Source organism: Equus asinus, chromosome 2 (assembly GCF_041296235.1).
Source record: "Equus asinus isolate D_3611 breed Donkey chromosome 2, EquAss-T2T_v2, whole genome shotgun sequence".
NCBI lineage: Eukaryota > Metazoa > Chordata > Mammalia > Perissodactyla > Equidae > Equus > Equus asinus.
In genome coordinates, this window is record NC_091791.1 from 27,996,003 (window position 1) to 28,013,474 (window position 17,472).

The window sequence follows — 17,472 nt, forward strand, 5'->3', positions numbered from 1 at the left end:
AAACCCTGGGCCCCGGAAGCAGAGTGCGCACACTTAACCACTCGGCCACGCGGCTGGCCCCTCAAATACAAGTCTTGAAGGAAGAACAAATTTTCTGATTTGGGCTGGGGCTGGGGGTGAAGAACTATTCCTATCTAGAAAACGACTTTTTAAGTAAAGAAAGGGAAAATCAGGGCCGGCCCATGGCCAAGTGGTTAAGTTTGCGCACTCCCCCTCGGCGGCCCATGGTTTCGCCGGTTCGGATCCTGGGCATGGACATGGCACTGCTGGTCAGGCCATGCTGAGGCGGCATCCCACATGCCACAACTAGAAGGACCCACAACTAAAATATACAACTATGTACTGGAGGGACTTGGGAAGAAAAAGCAGAAAAAAAAAGGGAAAATCTTTGATGCCTGTCACCTCTAGGTCCAACTGAAAAGATGCTGGATTGGTTACACTCTCTACCCAAAGACTAGATTGCCTATTATGCAAAGCATATCAACTCAACAGGGCATATCAATCCGGATGAGTAAGGCAAGCCCAACCTGGGTACTTCCTGGGCTGACTATATCATTTCATTAGCCACTTTCAACTACTTTTTGGGAAATTCTGCAACTTAGATCAGCAAATCAAAATGCAAATCATTTCCTGTACCATTTCCATCCCACTTATTTTAAATCAATAAATACAAACAATAAATACTATTCCCACCAATGCACACAAACACACAATTTCAGGAGGACGGAGGGCATTAGATAGGATGAAAGTGAGTTTAGTCACTCTAGATTCTAGATAGTTTTCCCTTCTAACACAATGAGGTTTTGATCCCCCTCATTACTACCTCACCATGCAAAAGTCCTGACTGCCAGGGCCAGAACCAGGCTGCAAGTCAGGATCACATACTAAGGCTAATCCTAGGTATAGATAACATTTACTGAGTGTCCACTACATGCTGAAAGGCATTAAGTTGATACTGCTTTATCCCTACTACATGCTCTAACTAGGCCACTGTACATACAGGCTATGCTTTTAAGAAGTACATAAACTGAGCAATCTTAAAACAGACCTTTCCTTTTGTATCCTCCTCAGGGCCCAGAGCAGTGCCTTGTGTACCTGAATTAAAGGAATATAAATTTCTAAGTTGTGCATTTAAAAACACTATACTATCCTTCATTTCTAAAGGCACTCTTTACCCTTGGGGGACTTTTATAGCTTTACAATACAGCTATACAGTTTATCAAACGTCATTGCAGTGCCATAAACTACACTCTTTGGAGTTACGTTCCATCATTCACTCTGCTGCCCTAACTCTATCACTTTTAAATTGGCTGAACATCTCTCATGACTCTTTTTATCCACTCAAAATAATAAGGCAACAGTACCAAACTTCACCAGTATTCAAATCCCTCTCTGCTGTCAGCCAAATATGTCATTAATAAAGTGGCTTCCTTGCGACTGAACCTCAGCTTCTTAGGCCAAGTGAAGAGAAGACCTGGGGGAAAGATGTCAACGAGAACATACACCGGAAGAGAACATCTTCTCAGGCTCAAAAGATAAATCCAGCGTTGACATACAGACCCAGACTGGCAGTTGAACTGCCCTGTAAGAGGACAGCCTTCTCAGAGCCCAGGTCCCCACACCTCTTCTCACTGCCTGAGTCTAGGTTGCACTAATTCATCATCCAGTATTAACGAAGCAGTTCAGTTGCATTAATGAGGCAATCACACGGAAGTGGATGCTGTACGGAATCTGGAGAGAGTCTCACATCTAAGGTCTAAAAATCAACCCTGAACAGTCTTTAGATTTGCTTTTAGATTTTGAGGACTGGGCTCTTTAGGATGCAGAAAGCTCCGGAACAGAGGAGCTGCAGGCTAGAATAAGCCTGGGAAGTCAGGAAGAAGGATTCGGGCACCCGCAAGGAATCAGAAGTCAGAGGTGAAGTCGTCCCCCTCCTGCAGTAGGGGCCTGACCTTTGCCCCGTGCACGCCTCCCAGTTTCCTCCCACAACAATCTCTCCCCCGTCTTATTCGTGCCCCTGCGTGCTTAACCCATCCCGGCTCGTCCAACTTAAGGGCCCTCCTCCCCTTATTCCCCATTGCGATGTCAGGGCGGCCTCACGACACTGGAACTCTAAGAGACTTGGCTGACCTGTCAGCGGATCCAAAATGGCGGGGCCTAGTCCCAGGACCGGCAGCCTCTGCTCATGTCCGGCCGGGGCCCCGAAGGCGTCTCCGAGAGGCTCTCCCGGCTCTGGTGGCAGATGGGAGAAGGGAAGGAGCTTGTTTCCTGGAAGTTGAGGCCGAAGTCAAGGACGACACAGTCGGCCGAGAGGAGTCGGCCGGAACGGGCGGTGGAGCCGGCTACTTTCCCTGTCAGCTCACTGACGTGGTAACTAGCCTCAGTCTAGCCCGCTGCCTGGTAACTGCGCGAGCCCTGCACGCAGAGCCAATCATAGCTTTGCATCGTGAAAAGTGGCATTCCAGCTATCCAATCGAAGACAGGAAGTTGGCTTCGGGAGGCAGGTAGTGCCTGAAGAGGCGAGATTGCAAGGGAAAGCAAAGGGTAGATAGGGAACAACCAACAGATGCGAGAACTCTCTGAGTGACAGTTATGAAAGCCAGTAAAAAATGAGAAATCGTGCTGGGCAGTTGGAGAGGTGGAGTTAGGTAGAGTTCGGTTGCAGTGCGCGGGTGGGCAGTGGCTGCTGTGCATTATGGGGAGGAAAGCTACGATTTGCAGGAAAGGGGGCGGGGTCCGTTTTGAGAGCCTGAGCGGGCGACCCCCTAATCCCGTCGTCACTCCCTGTGAAAGTCAGGTGGGCCAATACCATGCTCCTTGAGGGATCACTTCCTTTCGAGGTAGCTCTGGGTTCCCTCCATCCTAGGACCAGTCCCGCAATCTATTCCAACCTCCCTCCCAGTTCCCGCTTCCCTCCCCCCCGCCCGTCTGTCTGCCCTCTTTGTCTTCTCATGGATGTGTCTGTCCCATTCCAACTTTGTTTCTGTGTCTTGTGCCCCATTCCAAGATCCAGAGATAGAGAAAATGAGAGGTGGCAGAAACCTTGGATATCTAATTCAGGTCTCCTCATTTTACGGAGGAGGAAACTGAGTCCCAAAGTGGAAAGATGGCCCCCACGTTCGCATAGCTACTTAATGGCAGAGCAGAGACAAACCCAGGTATCCTCAGCCCCAGTCCAGCTCTGTTTTTCACTGCTCCTTGATACTTATGCTTTAGTCTATCAGGCTGCGACTCCTAGCTCTGGCCCTCATACTAAGCCTTGAATACTCTTTACCTACCTGGAAAAAAGATAATCACCTAAGTTAGTCCACATCACCAGTGACAGGAAACTGGAGCCTTTCCTGTTTGCCTTAGAAATGCTAAGAGGCCTGAGGGCTAGATGCCCACCCCAGTCTTCACTCTCCCGCCCCCAGCTGCCTCTCCCCTTGCAAGAGATGATAGAGGCTAGGATATTTAGAATTACCTGGAAGTGAGAGTAAGTAGGAAGAAGACAGGAGGATGGCTTTTCTCCTTGCAGATTGGATGGTGGAATTCCCAACCTGCATGCTGGAATAGAGCCCAGGTTTCTCTACATACCTGGAGAGACTGCTGGGAGGCAGTGAAAAAAGATACAAACTCTCTCCCCATTTCCTCCCATTTATGGATGAACCAAGTCCAGGGAAGCTCCACACCTAACCCCATAGGAATGTGGTCTCAAAACCAGACATCTAAAGACTATCCGTGTACCTGGATCCTCTAGTTTGAAGAACCCATCAGACCTGACCTCAGACCTGAAGAACTCCTCAACAGCTCCCTGCACATGCACATTGGGCTCCTGGTCTCTGGGTCAGGGTGAAGATCTTGCTTCTTTCACCCAAAGAGAGTCAGGGGAAGAGGCTACAACCACTACAGCACCTCCTTCCACACTACCTCTGAGCCATTGTCCACCTTTATTTGAAAACAGACTTGGTTTCCTGGACCTGTCTGAGGTCCTGGATAGCCAGTTGCAAAATCCACTAAGTGGGCCCAAACTCCCTATTCCCCCATCTCCACTCCCACATACCTCCAGAAATTAATCAACCTAAAAGCATGAATGGAATTGTGTGTTAGAGATGAGGAGGAGAGAGATGACAATGCTCTAACCTCTCCTAATCTCCACCGTCTTACCAGGCAGAATATCTCCCTTTTAGATTTCAGTATTGAGTTTCTACATTATGCCTAGGAATAGAAAGATGAGGAAGACATAGTCCTTGCCCTCCTAAATCTTACCATCCTAGAGGACAACACGTAAGCTGATCTCTTCAGTATGGTGGGTGGGTAACAGAGGATACGCACAGAAGAGTTTTAGGAGCAAGAGGCTAGATATCTGGCTAACCTGGGAGTTCAGGAAAGGCTTTCCAGAGAAAATGAGGCCTGAGAGGAGCTTAGAAGGGTGAGTAGGAATTGGCAAGATGAAGACTGATTGGAAATATATTACTGTCAGAAGAAAGGCCAGAGGTGTGCAGGAAACCACTAGGAAATTGGAGATTAAGACAGGGTCAGGTCCTGGAAGTCTTGTATGCCAGGCAAGGGTGCTTGGCTTTTATCCTGAAGGCAATCAGGAGTCATTGAAGGGTTTTAAGCAGAGACATGACTGGTCAGATTTACCTTAGGAACATATCGTGTGATAGGGCTTAGGGTCCTCAGGGGCACCAAGCAACCCAGCCCAAGTCCATATGTCCCTGGGGGATGTCTGTCCTATCCCTTGCAACTTCCTAACTAGCAAGCACCAAGGCCACACCTTGCCCACAGAACTGAACCTGGTGTCACCAAAGAGAAGCTAGCCCTGTTAAGACTGGGAGAGTACAGCCTGGGCAAGCCAAGAGTGCAGACTGACAGGCGAACTGCCCAGGCCTCTGAGGAGCGCCCAGCCTAAGCCCTGAGATCTAGCAAGAGTCTCCTTTAATTTTGGGGGTAGGCGGAGGTAGGGGAATGATAGTTACTTGTCCAAGGTCACTCAGTGATGGTGCGGTTGGTGGCAGGATTAGAATGCTGCTTTGGTTTGTCTCATTACAAACTCTGCTCTCTCCACGAAGCCACCTTTCTTGGAGGGGAGGAAAAAAGGAGGGAGGAGGCTGGAGATAGCTGAGAAGAGGAAGAGAGAAAGATGTGAGGAAAAAGGAGGAGAGAGAAAGAAAATTTAGTCTTTCAAAGAGGCAGAGGAGGGAGGAGAGGGACAAACAGCAGGAGCAAAGCAGTGGAGGAGAAAAAAGAGGAAAGAAAGGCGAGACGTGGGAGGATTGGAGCAGAGACAAAAGGGCGGAGACAGACAGCGACAAATGGAGAAAATCGCCGAAACTTGAGCAGCGACCGAGTCTGAGAGCTGAAACTCGGCGGCCTCTCCTGGCCCATGCGCCTTCCCACCTGGCACCCCGGCAGCCCTATCCACGGCACCGCTCCACTTCGTTCGGGGTGGCAGCCCGGCCCCACCTTGCCGCCGGCGGGCCCCGGCTCCGTGGGGCTACCCGGCGCACTCCACGCTCGCCCGGTTCGCTCTGCCAAAGCTTTCCTGCTCGAGCGCAGTTTCAGCCACGTGGGGATGGGCGTGGCCCAGTTGACGAGGAGTGCCTCCGATTGGCCAGGGGGCGGGGTTCTAGGCAGTGCGCCGGCTGGACCCCTCCCCCGAAGGCGGGGCCTAAAGATTCACAGCTGGAAAGGGTGGAGCACGGGCTCCGCAGCTGGAAGGGGGCGGGGCTCGACGCGAGAGGCTCGCCGCTGCGGGTTGGGGGCGCCCTGGGTTGCCATAAAGTGAATGGGCTCTGGAGTTGGGTGGCAGTCCACGGCGAGGCTCACTCCCTCCCTCAGCGTGTCTAGGAGCGTCGGAGCGGAGCGGCGGCCCGGGCACAGGGGGGCGGCCCCCACCCCGGCCGGGTGCCCGGCCCCTGGCCCCTGCCTGCCCTCCAGACTGCGGCCGCCGCCGCCGCTGCCGGGAGCCTGCCTGCTGCGGGACTCACTGTGAGTGCTTGACCACGCGGGGGACAGGGGCTCACAGGGCCGAGGGGCCATGGCTGGACTTCGGGATCCCTAAAACAGGACGTGGGTCGCCTGAACCGGGGAACGGTGCCTGGGGAACGGGTCGAGACTAGGAGGGTGGACTGCAGACCCGGGGCCAGGACTTTGGAAAACGGAAACTGAGCGTCAGGACTCGGGGACAGGAGACTCAGGGGATCCGGAGGGAAGCCGAAGACATGAAGCCAGGATAGGAGCTCCGCGAAGCAGGGAGTAGAGAGTCGGGAAACCATTACCAGAAAGCGCCCTGGAACCCGAGGGCGCGAGGCAGGCAGCCAGGGAGTGAAAGAGGTTGCTGAGGCCCTGGCCAGCTGGGGGAGCTGGTGGCGGCTGCCCAGCGTAGGGACAGTTGGCAGCACCCGACGCCCCTCGGCAGGGGCTCAGACTCCAGGGGCTGGGAGCAGGGGTGCGTCTGGTGGCACACGCTTCTCTTCCCAGCTGCTTCGCAGTTGGGATGGGAGCTGTGTTGTGAGAGCCCAGCCGCAACCGAGTCAGATGGCCGCTGTGCGGTTGGCAGGGCCGAGGCTGGGCAGCCCGAATGACCAGGCGACGAGTCTGCCGTGTCCAGCTTGGAATATCAGGGCCCAGATGGGTCCCGGCCTGGGGCCGCCACCGAATCGGACGGAATGTCGGCAGAGCGCGGGGCTCGGAGCGGACAGAATGTCCGGGGCGGCGAGGTGGGTCTCTTCGGAGCAGGCGCTGCGTGTGTCCGGCAGCGGCGGACAGAATGTCCCTGGCCGAGTGGCGTATTCATCTACCGGGCAGCGCCTGCCCAGCTGCTGCATATGCAGTGGGGTTTCTGTGGTGGTTTGCTTAGAATCCCAGCTCACACTTTGCAAACTTGTTTCTGTTCCTAGGGACTGCGGCCGGGAGCAGGGAGTGAGAGTAAAGGCTGCAGCCTGGCCTTAGGGTGGAGAGACGCTGGGAGACATGCCCTCTCCAACCCAGACTAGATCCAAGCATCACCCCTAGACTTCCAGAACCCAAATTTGAAGAGAGAAAGCCAGTGGTGGGAATGCCAGTGGGAATCAAGACCAGGGAAGGAAGGAATGAACCACAAAGGGCAATGGGAGGGGAAGGAGGAGCCCAGCACAAGCCCCTGACAGCCTCAGTTCCTTCACAAACTCGGAGTCAGCCCCTAATACCGTTACAGCTGACCAGACACCCCCAGACTCATTGCCTGAGTATCAGCAGACTAGAGAATCCTTCCCTGCAGGGGCAGGAGCAAGAGCCCAGGCTGGAAGAGAAAATTGCAGCCGTTTAGGAAAGCAAACCCTGTGGTCTTGTTTCCCTTTTTGCTTCCTCAGCTCCACCAATCCCAACACCAGCTTGGTGGCTGAGAAGAGTTAGGAAGGAGACACATGGAATCCAAACTCTGAGGTCAACATGGGGCCTATATGGCCCTCCAAGTCTGGTTGGGAAGGATGTCTCAGCCCTATCAACTGCCCCGTTTGCTTTCCCTGTAGCTGGGGAAGGGCCCTGATTCTTTTGGACCCATACAGTGACTACCCAGCCTGACCCCAGCTCTTTAACCAGAGCCCTGTTAAGCTGAAGGGAACAGAGTAGAGAGAACTTTCCCAGTCTATGTAAGTGAGCAAAACAACCCAGCTGGGGGCTGAGTTTTCGTGGAGACAAGTGCAAGGTGATGTGTTTAACGATGAGTAATCTAAACAAGTGGGGCTCACCCTTTCTCACTTCCCACCCATGAGTGGCATACAATACAATCCCCACACTCCCACCTCCATTCCACAATTTTAAAGTTTGCTTATCCCTGGCTAGGACATTGTTTCTCAACCGTTTTTGTCCCTTGCCCCCTTTTGATAAATAGAGAGTCACACCCCAATACGCCCACTACATTCTGATACCCTTTTCAGGGGCTTGTGCTGCCATCACCTTTGAAAATCACTGAATTTATGGGTGAAATGAAAGGCTCTGAGCCAGGAAAGGAACAGGGAAGTCATTACAGATGGTTCCCTGGAGACTTTAACCCAAGATCTGCTTTTGCCAAAAAGGCCAAAGAGAATAGCATTATAATGAAGAAGACTGGAAACAAAAGACAGAACCTTCTCCCATCCTTGCATAAAACCACCTAGCTGAGTGCTTGTCTAGTTACTGGCTTTTAGGGAGAATGTCATGGGCCTAGAAAGGGTCAGAGACTGGTCGGCATAACAGGGTGCCAGGGTCTGCTGGAGATCGCAGACTTCAAAGTTTAGGCCCCTGGACGGTGAGATAGGATGGAAAGCCACAAAATAATTAAAGGTCTAGATAAGCAGAAGACGTTTGCTCCCCAAATCCTGAAACCAGAGATGAGGGGGCCTCTTAGAACTGGAGTGATGCAAGCTCAGGATGAATAGGAAAATGTTCCTTGGCACACAGTGGGCAGCAAACTTCCAGAGCTCATTTCCAGAGAGTGGTAGAGGCAGGAAATAGAAATGGAATCCTTCAGGGCTTGGGAGGATCAGTGCATGTCAGAGCCACAAATGGCTGCTGGGGTGGAGGGGGCGAGGAATGGAAGAGCTCAGTCCCTGGTCTTAGGAGAACCGGATTCGAATCTCTTCAATCTGTGTAACCTTGGACAAATTTGTCTTATTAGAGGTGAAATAGGGATGGTCATTCCTGCCACTCAAGATGGTTGTAAGAGTTAAATGAAATCATGTATATGAAAGCCCTTCATAAATGGAGAATTACTACAGAAATAAGAAGCATTATCGCTATTATTATGCCCAAACTTAAGTTCCTTGTAACCACAGAATCTTTGTTTGGAAAGGTGGAGTCTCAAGTCTTAGATCAGCCTAAGAGCATCCCTGATCCAGACACAGGGAGATTCTCAAGGACAGATGGAACACCCTATCCCAGGCTTCAGAAGCCAGCTACTACCCAAGCCTCTCTCTAAGAGTTCCAGGGAGCTCCCAAAATGCTTAGCTTCTCTACCAGGCCAGATATCCTGATCTGATCCCTGCCAGTCTTCTGCTCAAGGATGTGAATATGAGCCCAGAACCCAGGTCCAAGAAGGGAGGGCAGGGGAGACAGGCTGGAGTTGAGTTGGGGGTGGGCATGAAAGAAGGATGGAGCCACACAAATCTTTTCTTCTCCATTTACTCTAAATGATGTTTCCTAGAGTGTGAGGGAGGGAGATGACAGCTAACCTGAAGGGTCCTTTAGGTCCTGAGCTTTGGGATTATCTAAAGTGTCTAGCCCATGGTCATCAACAGGGATCCATGCTAACAGTGATGGGGAGAGAAAGGAAAAGAAGATAGGCTGTGGAGTGAAAAAGAGCTGCTTTCAAAACTCTCTGCACTCCTTTTCCATTGCCTCCCCCTGGGCCCTTCTTTACTTTACACCTCTCAGTATTATTTTCCCTTTCCTATCTCTCCCCTGCCCAATGCATTCTGCTCACCATTGCCAAAAAAAGGTCCCAAAGATGCTGCTTTTATGTCACTCCCCTGCTTACAAGACTCCAGTGACTCCCACTGCTTGGAGCAATGTCCCTCAGTGGGGAGGTGGGGTGGGAGAGGGAGTTATAGGAGTGGGAGAGGCTCCCATGATGCTAAACATGGCCTATCTTCCTGGCGTGGCGATGTCACTTGAAGATGTCACTTGGAGATTTGGAGAGAAAACTTTATTTTTATATTAAAACAGACACAATTTAAGTATAGAGTAGAATGCAAAATTAGCTTCAATTTTTAACAGAAGGCTGGAGATCACAAAGAAATTTCATACTGGTAGCAGCTGTTTCAGGTTGTGCGCCTAGTTTCCCAGGGTGATATTCTCTTACTAGGCTTAGGGGTGTTTTGATGGAAAAGCTGGAGATGCTGTAGCCTAGGCTGTATCAAACCTGAAATACCACCCTTGCCCCTCATTGGAGGCCCCCTCAGCCTGATGCATTTTTCTCTGATGATTTCCCATTGCCTACACTGGGACCCCGGACAAGCTAGGCTCCCTGTTGCCCTCTGAAACTGCCAGCTCATTCCCAATACTGCTCTATTACTTAGAAGCCTCTGCCCCTTCTCTGCCTTCCCAGTCCCCAGCTCAGCCATGTGCTACATTCTCCCAGCCCCCAAACTTGATACCATCTTACATGGGCTTCCATTTCTCTGATCTCCCCAATCTGAGAATCAGGCCCGTGCAGCCCAGCGTTCGTTCCATCCTGTGCTCTGTTTGCCTTCCCAGACTGTAGGCTCCTAGAAGTTAGGGTCTGTGTCTTACCATTCTTGGGGATCTGTTTAAGCACCTAACACTTGCTGAAGGAAAGTAGGAAGGAAGGGAGGGAAGGGTGTGGGGGCCGACTTCTCTGATCCCTGATTTACCCCTTGATAAATTCAGTGCATGGAATCATTGCTGCCTCCATCTGAGTCTTAGGGTTTCCTCTTGGGACTGTGAACCTTGTCTATAGCTGTCTTCATTTGCTCCCATTTGCTCACTGCAGTTAAGGAGACCAGACAGTTTGGGTGCTCAGCATCCCTAATAAACATGATGCTGTGTGCGCCTAAGGGCCTCACTTCAGTTTCAGGTTTATGGGATAGTTCCATACTAGTTTAGGGCCCTGGTTTATACCTATTCACCAACTTGCTGCTTGCCGAGCTGAGCCACAGCATCACAACTCCATCCCCTCTTATCTTCCTCTTCATTCAGTCCCTGCAAGGGAAAATTTTCTCCCATTTCAGTTCCAGGGTTTGCCTCCTGCCTTGGGCATTATTATTGCAACTACTTGGGGGCTCTCTGGCTGTGGCCATGGTTTACTCTTTGGCTTCAAGTCACAAGGCAGCTGCCTTCTTGCCATGAGCTTTTGTCCCTTGGAAACCATGGCCTCCCCACTATGGCCTCTCTGGCCTGTGACAGTCTCTGCTCTCCACCTTAGTGTATCTTGGTTGTTTTGTTCTTGCTGCCATCCATGACAGCTTCCTGTAATTCCAGCCTGTACTTCAGAATCAGAGAATGCCTGTAGGCCCTGTATTCTCCCTAAGGGTGGGATTGCCACCCTCACACCAGTAGTGCCTGGGCCCTTAAGGGTGTGTCAGAAAGGCCAGAAGTGGGGCAGACAGCCCATCCCAGAGTTGGACTCAGCATTATTGTTATCTCTTGATTCTCTTTGGCCCTGTCTGGTATTTCCTACCAGCATTCACCAAACCTGAGGCTTCCAGACCTACTGCTTCCAAACCTGTCCACTGAGGGAGGCGAAGTCCCTGGCCTCAGACCCAACTCCCCTGCTTCCTGACCCCCAGCAACTTGAGGGGAGCTTAATCTTCAGCCAGCCGGTCTCCAGCTCAGACAACAGCTTGGCACCCCCAGCCTCTGCCTGACCAGCCCACCCAGACATGAGTCTGCCAGAGGCCTATGCCCCCACCCTCTATCTCTATTGCCTGCCTGGCTATAGTGTTCTTGCCTTTTCAGTTTCACGGTCTCAGCTTCATCCCCTCTCTCTGCTATTACTAACCCGGTCAAGAGCCTGAAGACTTTATTCTTCCCTTTACCAATCCTTGGTCCCCAAACTGGCTCCCAGCTTGGATCACTCTGCTCATTTGGCTCTCACCTTATTGCCTGGGACTTCCTTTATGTTTGGCACAGAGTGCTCACAACACACATTGCATCTCTCTCTAAAATGCAGCATACTCATCTTTATTCACCAGAGAATTCTTCACTGGGAAATAAAGGGTCTAGGGAAGTGAGCCACTTAAGCAAGGGCAGAGACAAGGATGAGGTCTTATTTACCACTCTATCCTCCGTGCCTTACTCAATGCCTAGCTCATAGAAGGTGCCAAATAAACATCTGTTCAATGATTGAGGAAAAAAAAAATACTTGGATAGAGTTTTATCCTTATCCATTTTTACATGTTATGTTTTATTTTAACCTCATAACAATACTGAAGGTAGTTAAGCAAGAGATTATGATCTCCCTTTTAGAGATGAAAAAATATGCCCAGAGAGGTAAAGTAATTTGCCAAGTATGCACAGCTAGTAAGCTGGGGAGCCAGGACATGAACCCAGATCTTTTAACTCCAAACTGAATTTCTTTGGGCTATACCAGATTACTTCCCTAAGAGGGGCCTGAGCAGTTTCTGGCCCCACTCCCACCCCATCCTCTTCCTCCAGCATTCTCATGCCTTCTCCCCACTCAGTCAAACAGGCTCTCCTCAGCAGCCACTGAATGTAGACCACTCCCCTGGCCCCTTGGCCTCCTCCTCCCCAACAGAGTCCTTAGTTCCTGGGACTGAAAGCTGAGGTTCAGAGGGGCCAGGAAGGGGAGGGGGAAGGGTAGTGGCTAGCTCCAAAACAGCCAAGGCAGCTGTCCCTGTCACAGAGAGAGGAGACTGTGTGACGGTGTATGTCTGTCTGCCTGAATGTGGGAGCGCATGTGTGGGAGAGTGTGTGTTTGTACGCCTCTAACTCCAAGTCCAAGTGCTTATTTTGTCTGAGTGGGGGCCCATGTGTGTCTGTCTGTCTCTGGGAACACACAGCCTGAACTCTGCTTTCTCTGCCTCATTTTTTACTCTGGCCCTTATCTCTCCTCACCCTGCCTCCCTCTGCTGAAATAAAGGGTGAAACCAGGACACACAGGTATGGAATGCTGGGGGAAAGGGAGTTTGGAAAATTGGAAGTCTAGAGTCAAAGCAGACTGGAAGGATGAATGGCAGTGGTGGATTTAGCTTTCCCTACAGGCGAAGCCAAGTGTCCCTCTTTTCCCTGCTCTGTGTTGCTCTCGTGGCCTCTGGAGAACTCAGGGGCATTCTTTGCATTTTGAGCGCATCTTGGATATAAAGTGAGAGGAGACTTCAGAGCACCCCTTTTTCTAGCTGTCAGTTCTAAGTCTGCCCAGCTATTTGGGAAGAGCTATTAGTCAAGGCTGCCACAGGTCTCTCCCAAGGGCACCTCTCTTCTATCAGAGCATCACTGGGCCAGCCCCAAGCCCCTAGCTCCTGACCTCAGACCTGGAAGGGGAGGTAAGCTGAGCACCCCCACAGCTGGCCTGACTTCTTTCCTTCCTTCCAGGGTTCCCTTCAGCTCTGCCTCTCCAACCCTAGGAAAAGGTCCAAGGTCTAGGCCCCTCTGCCTGTGGAAAGAACAGGGACTGTTTCTCAACCTCCTGCCTTGACCTCTGTCCCACCCCCAATCTCACTTAGGGGGCGGAGGGCAGCTGTCACCTCTGAGCTGGTTGAGGGGGCATTACCATGTGCAAATACAGGCCGCTGCCCATCTGCGCCTCCCTGAGAAAGGCTCCTAATAAATTCAGAGCAGCCAAATGACATACATCTCAATCAAGGCTAATCCACCACATTAATGCCACCTTGCACAGCCTGCATTAAGTCCCTGTTAATGGGGAGGCACATGAACCCCTCCCACCCAGCTCTTCACCCCTGTTCTTTTTCCCTAGCCTGCTTTGGTTCTGCTCTGACCAAGAGGCATCCGGAGTTCTTGAGACCCACTGGTGCCCCTTTCCCTTCCTCCCAGCAAAGAGGCCTGGGAGAGTCAGCGGGAAAGAGGACCCTGCAGGGAAGACTTGGAGAGGGACCCAGGCAGGTGCCTGGGCAACGTCAGGTGAGGTTTGGGATAGGAAGGTTTGGGATAGGGTAGGAAGGTGGTATTAAGAAGCACATGTCTACTGCCTGGGGTGGGCCTAGTAAAGGCCATGCATGAGAGTGGAACAGTGACTAGTGTGATGCGATGTGTGTCTGGAGACATAGAAGCAGACAGGATGGGAACCCCTAGTGATTTTCAAACTTGTTTTTGATCCTGGAAGGCTTTCTTCAAATGAAATCTCTCCAGAAGGCATAAACAGGACAGACAAAGGCAGGGCTGCCTGAGTTGAAGCAGACCCAGCAAGGCCAGGCTAGAGTTCTATCCCTGAGGCTAGCCCCGAGTCCCAGTCCTTCAGGGGGTTTCCGATAGGGCCCCAAAGAAGACCACTTGAAAAAGCAAGCAAATAAAAAGCGTTAGGGGGCTGACCTGGTGGCACAGCGGTTAAGTGCACAGGTTCCAATTCGGCGGCCCGGGGTTCACTGCTTCAGATCCCAGGTGCGGACACAGCACCACTTGGCAAGCCATGCTGTGGTGGGCGTGCCACATATAAAGTAGAGGAAGATGGGCACGGATGTTAGCTCAGGGCCAGGCTTCCTCAGCAAAAAGAGGAGGCTTGGCAGCAGATGTTAGCTCAGGGCTAATCATCCTCAAAAAAACAAAAAAAGAAAAAAAAAAGAAAAAGAAAAAGCACTAGCTTAGGAGTCTCCCAGACATGCTTCAGGTCCCAGTTCCACTACTTACAAGCTCTGTGACCTTAATTGTTACTTCCAGACACAGTTTCCTCACCTGAAAAACGGTGATAATGCTTAAGACTAACGTATTCCTGTGAAGGGAGAGATGATGAAGTGAATGTACAAGGGAGTACTCACAAATGAGAGCAGTGACTATCCTTGTGGGAGAAATATCAGGCCTGGTCTAAAATTAAATCTGTCCCACTGGACAGTGAATAGCAGAGGTTCCGGCTGCATCTCCGGTGTGATTGGCCAAGGGGCATGTATGAGTTTATGGGGATATTGGGCATTCATGTGAGAGGGAATTAAAGTTTTGAAGATGTGCGATAGTAGTAGTCTTCATTAATTCAATCACTATCACCACCAACTGCGCATCAAGCACAGTTCTAGGCGCCCAGCAGTGAAGAGAACTAAGTCTAGCATGTATATCCGTACATAAGACCTCTGAGTGTACACCTTTTTGCCCTTGGGCTGCTGTTGCCCCCTTCTATCCCAGGGCACCCCGCACAGAGGTAGCTTTACGTCCGTGGCTGAGAAAGGGCACAGTGAACTTGTGGGGAAACACTCTTGGGAACTGGATAAGCCAGAGATTTTAGTCCCATTAACCTGTTGTGTCTTCTCTTCCCTCCAGAGTCCTCCCTCCATGGAGTTTGGCCTGCTCAGCGAGGCGGAGGCCCGCAGCCCGGCCCTCTCGCTGTCGGATGCCGGCACTCCCCACCCCGCCCTCCCAGAACACGGCTGCAAGGGCCAAGAGCACAGCGGTGAGCGCGCCCCCTTCTGGGCGTGGGGGAGATAACAGCTCAATCCTTGCTCAGGGTGGGACCCGGGAGCGGAAGCCCGGGTGCGAGCGAGCGGGCGGTGGAGGAGGTCCCCCAGCCAGAGAATCCGCGCAGGCCTGGGCGCCCTGTGACCTGGCCCGCACCCGGCCCCCAGACTCGGAGAAGGCTTCGGCTTCGCTGCCCGGCGGCTCCCCGGAAGACGGCTCGCTGAAGAAGAAACAGCGGCGGCAACGCACGCACTTCACCAGCCAGCAGCTGCAGGAGCTGGAGGCGACCTTCCAGAGGAACCGCTACCCCGACATGAGTACGCGCGAAGAGATCGCCGTGTGGACCAACCTCACCGAGGCCCGCGTGCGGGTACAGCCGTCCCAGACCTGCAACCCTCCCCCTCCCCCGAGCCTCCCTCTCGCGCGCCGCGCAGCGACTAGCTCCGGCACCAGCGGCCTGTGGTTCTGCTCTGCCTGCCCCATCCCCGGACCCAACACCCCACGCCCCGGGCCCCGGTCCACTGCCGCACACGCCCTTCTTTCCACCAACCTCCGAGCGCTGCTCTTGCTCCACGCTCTCACTCCAGGCCGTGCGTTTCTTCTACCCTGACGCTGTCTCTTGTTCTCCTCTTCACCCTTCCTTGACCCCATCCTGCTAGTCCCCTCCCCAGACCGCGTCGCCCCGGACTCAGCCCTGCCGCCCACTGCTTCTGTTCTCAGCTCCCTGACTCCGTGCACTCCTCGGGCTTCTCCACGACGCTCATTCCCGTCTCCAGCCACCACATCTGGTTGATCCTCAGGACGGCGCCGGCTTGAAGCCCCGTCTGGGCGACCCACCCACCGGCCGCGCTGCCCCGGTCCGGGTCCCCCGCTCGGCTCCGGGCCCTGACGGCCTTTCTCCCATGCCCGCAGGTGTGGTTCAAGAACCGGCGCGCCAAGTGGCGAAAGCGCGAGCGCAGCCAGCAGGCGGAGCTGTGCAAGGGCGGCTTCGCGGCGCCGCTCGGGGGGCTGGTGCCGCCCTACGAGGAGGTGTACCCCGGCTACTCGTACGGGAACTGGCCGCCCAAGGCGCTCGGCCCGCCGCTCGCAGCCAAGACCTTCCCGTTCGCCTTCAACTCGGTCAACGTGGGGCCTCTGGCTTCGCAGCCCGTCTTCTCGCCACCCAGCTCCATCGCCGCCTCCATGGTGCCGTCGGCTGCGGCCGCCCCGGGCACCGTGCCAGGTCCCGGGGCCCTGCAGGGCCTGGGCGGGGGGCCCCCCGGGCTGGCTCCGGCGGCAGTGTCCTCTGGGGCAGTGTCCTGCCCTTACGCCTCGGCCGCGGCAGCCGCAGCTGCAGCCGCCTCCTCCCCCTACGTATATCGGGACCCGTGTAACTCGAGTCTGGCCAGCCTGAGGCTCAAGGCCAAACAGCACGCCTCTTTCAGCTACCCCGCCGTGCCCGGGCCGCCCCCGGCCGCCAACCTCAGTCCGTGCCAGTACGCCGTAGAACGGCCTGTATGAGCTGCCCGGCCCGTGGATCCTCCTCGAGGGCGGGGCTAATAATTCACGGCCTCCCCGGCCTGGGGTCGTCTTGAGTGGCTTGCCCTCGCTCCGGGGTCTGAGAGGGGCGCTTGGCGCAGCTGGAGAGGGCGGCCGGCTCAGGAGAGAGCCTTCCCCCTCCCAGCCCTGAGGGGTGGACTGGGCTCTACACACGCTCCGCGCCCCTGGGACTAAGGCCAGGAACAGGGACCACTTCCCCGGGGGCCAACTCACCCTTGGCCCACCCCGCCTTCTCCAGACTCTCCCTCCCCCGTTTTCAAAGATGACTGAAATAAACGTGCGCGGACTGTCAAAGGCCTGATGATTCAGAGTTGCGGTTGAGCTCACCGCCGGCCCCCACGCCCCCCCCCCCCACGCCTCCCACCCCCCACGCCCCATGTCTAAAGGAGAGCTGGGTGTACAGGAAAGAGGTGAAGGCCCAGGCTTCTAGGGCTTCAGTCCCTCTCAGTCGCTAACATCAGGATGGGGAAGCCTGGGGATTCCTGGAGCAGAGGGGCGCACGCGTGCGTGTATGTATGCATGGCTTGAGGATTAGCTACTCGGCCGGCGTTGGCCAAAGCTGGTGCTGCGGCGCCACCTCGTGGCCTCATGGAGAATAACTGGAAGGTCAGCTCTCGAACGCTTACTTGCAGGTGTCAATTCTGCAACCTAAGAAGCCTACGACATTAGATAAGTTACTCTGCCTTTCTGCACCTGTTTCTCACTGTTCCTGTGAGGGACTTGGGTCTCTAACAGCAATAAAATTCTGGTTTGTAACGGACATTTATTAAGCGCCTACCAGGCCTAGGATTTTTATTGAGTGTTTGTGTGTGTGCCTCTCATCCTTCCACACACCCTCCTAGGCATCTCACCCACTACTCATCCCACTGCCAGCACCCCTCTCCCATCGCAGCA

General features: G+C 53.5%; 2 protein-coding genes across 25 annotated transcripts in view; one reads left to right on the plus strand and one right to left on the minus strand.

Moving 5' to 3' along the window:
* GBF1 (golgi brefeldin A resistant guanine nucleotide exchange factor 1) overlaps positions 1 to 15,703 on the minus strand; it is a 128,356-nt gene extending 112,653 nt beyond the window's left edge. For 5 of the 20 annotated variants that reach the window (XM_014851778.3, XM_070484340.1, XM_014851719.3 and 2 more), the window contains exon 1: positions 2,131 to 2,408. Coding sequence is in view for 10 of the 20 variants with exons in the window: in XM_014851764.3 (XP_014707250.3) it covers positions 15,590 to 15,690 (101 nt within the window). In the remaining 10 variants the exon portion in view is untranslated. Of the gene's footprint in view, positions 1 to 1,048; positions 1,096 to 2,130; positions 5,516 to 15,589 lie in introns of those variants that run through there. The other 15 variants (XM_014851764.3, XM_070484302.1, XM_070484317.1 and 12 more) reach the window with 12 other exon arrangements.
* LOC106837869 (pituitary homeobox 3) lies at positions 5,762 to 17,338 on the plus strand. 5 transcript variants are annotated; one of them, XM_070484438.1, is made up of 6 exons: positions 5,762 to 5,973; positions 6,545 to 6,704; positions 13,397 to 13,560; positions 14,905 to 15,034; positions 15,207 to 15,409; positions 15,952 to 17,338. In XM_070484438.1, exons 2-6 carry the CDS (start codon positions 6,566 to 6,568, stop codon positions 16,537 to 16,539), a joined length of 1,224 nt encoding a protein of 407 aa, XP_070340539.1. In that variant the 5' UTR covers positions 5,762 to 5,973; positions 6,545 to 6,565; the 3' UTR covers positions 16,540 to 17,338. The 5 variants fall into 5 exon arrangements, with proteins under 5 accessions (XP_070340539.1, XP_070340559.1, XP_070340542.1 ...); XM_070484441.1 differs by having other exon boundaries at positions 5,837 to 5,973; positions 13,474 to 13,560; XM_070484458.1 differs by lacking the exon at positions 6,545 to 6,704 and having other exon boundaries at positions 5,767 to 5,973.
* Positions 17,339 to 17,472: the final 134 nt, after the last annotated feature.

Bases quoted from the DNA above. Each gene is read 5' to 3' on its own strand.
- LOC106837869 (XM_070484438.1), top strand. From the start codon at position 6,566: ATGACCAGGCGACGAGTCTGCCGTGTCCAGCTTGGAATATCAGGGCCC. The intron at 13,561-14,904 runs GTGAGGTTTGGG...TCTTCCCTCCAG, and splicing joins AGGTGCCTGGGCAACGTCAG to AGTCCTCCCTCCATGGAGTT. The intron at 15,035-15,206 runs GTGAGCGCGCCC...CCCGGCCCCCAG, and splicing joins CAAGGGCCAAGAGCACAGCG to ACTCGGAGAAGGCTTCGGCT.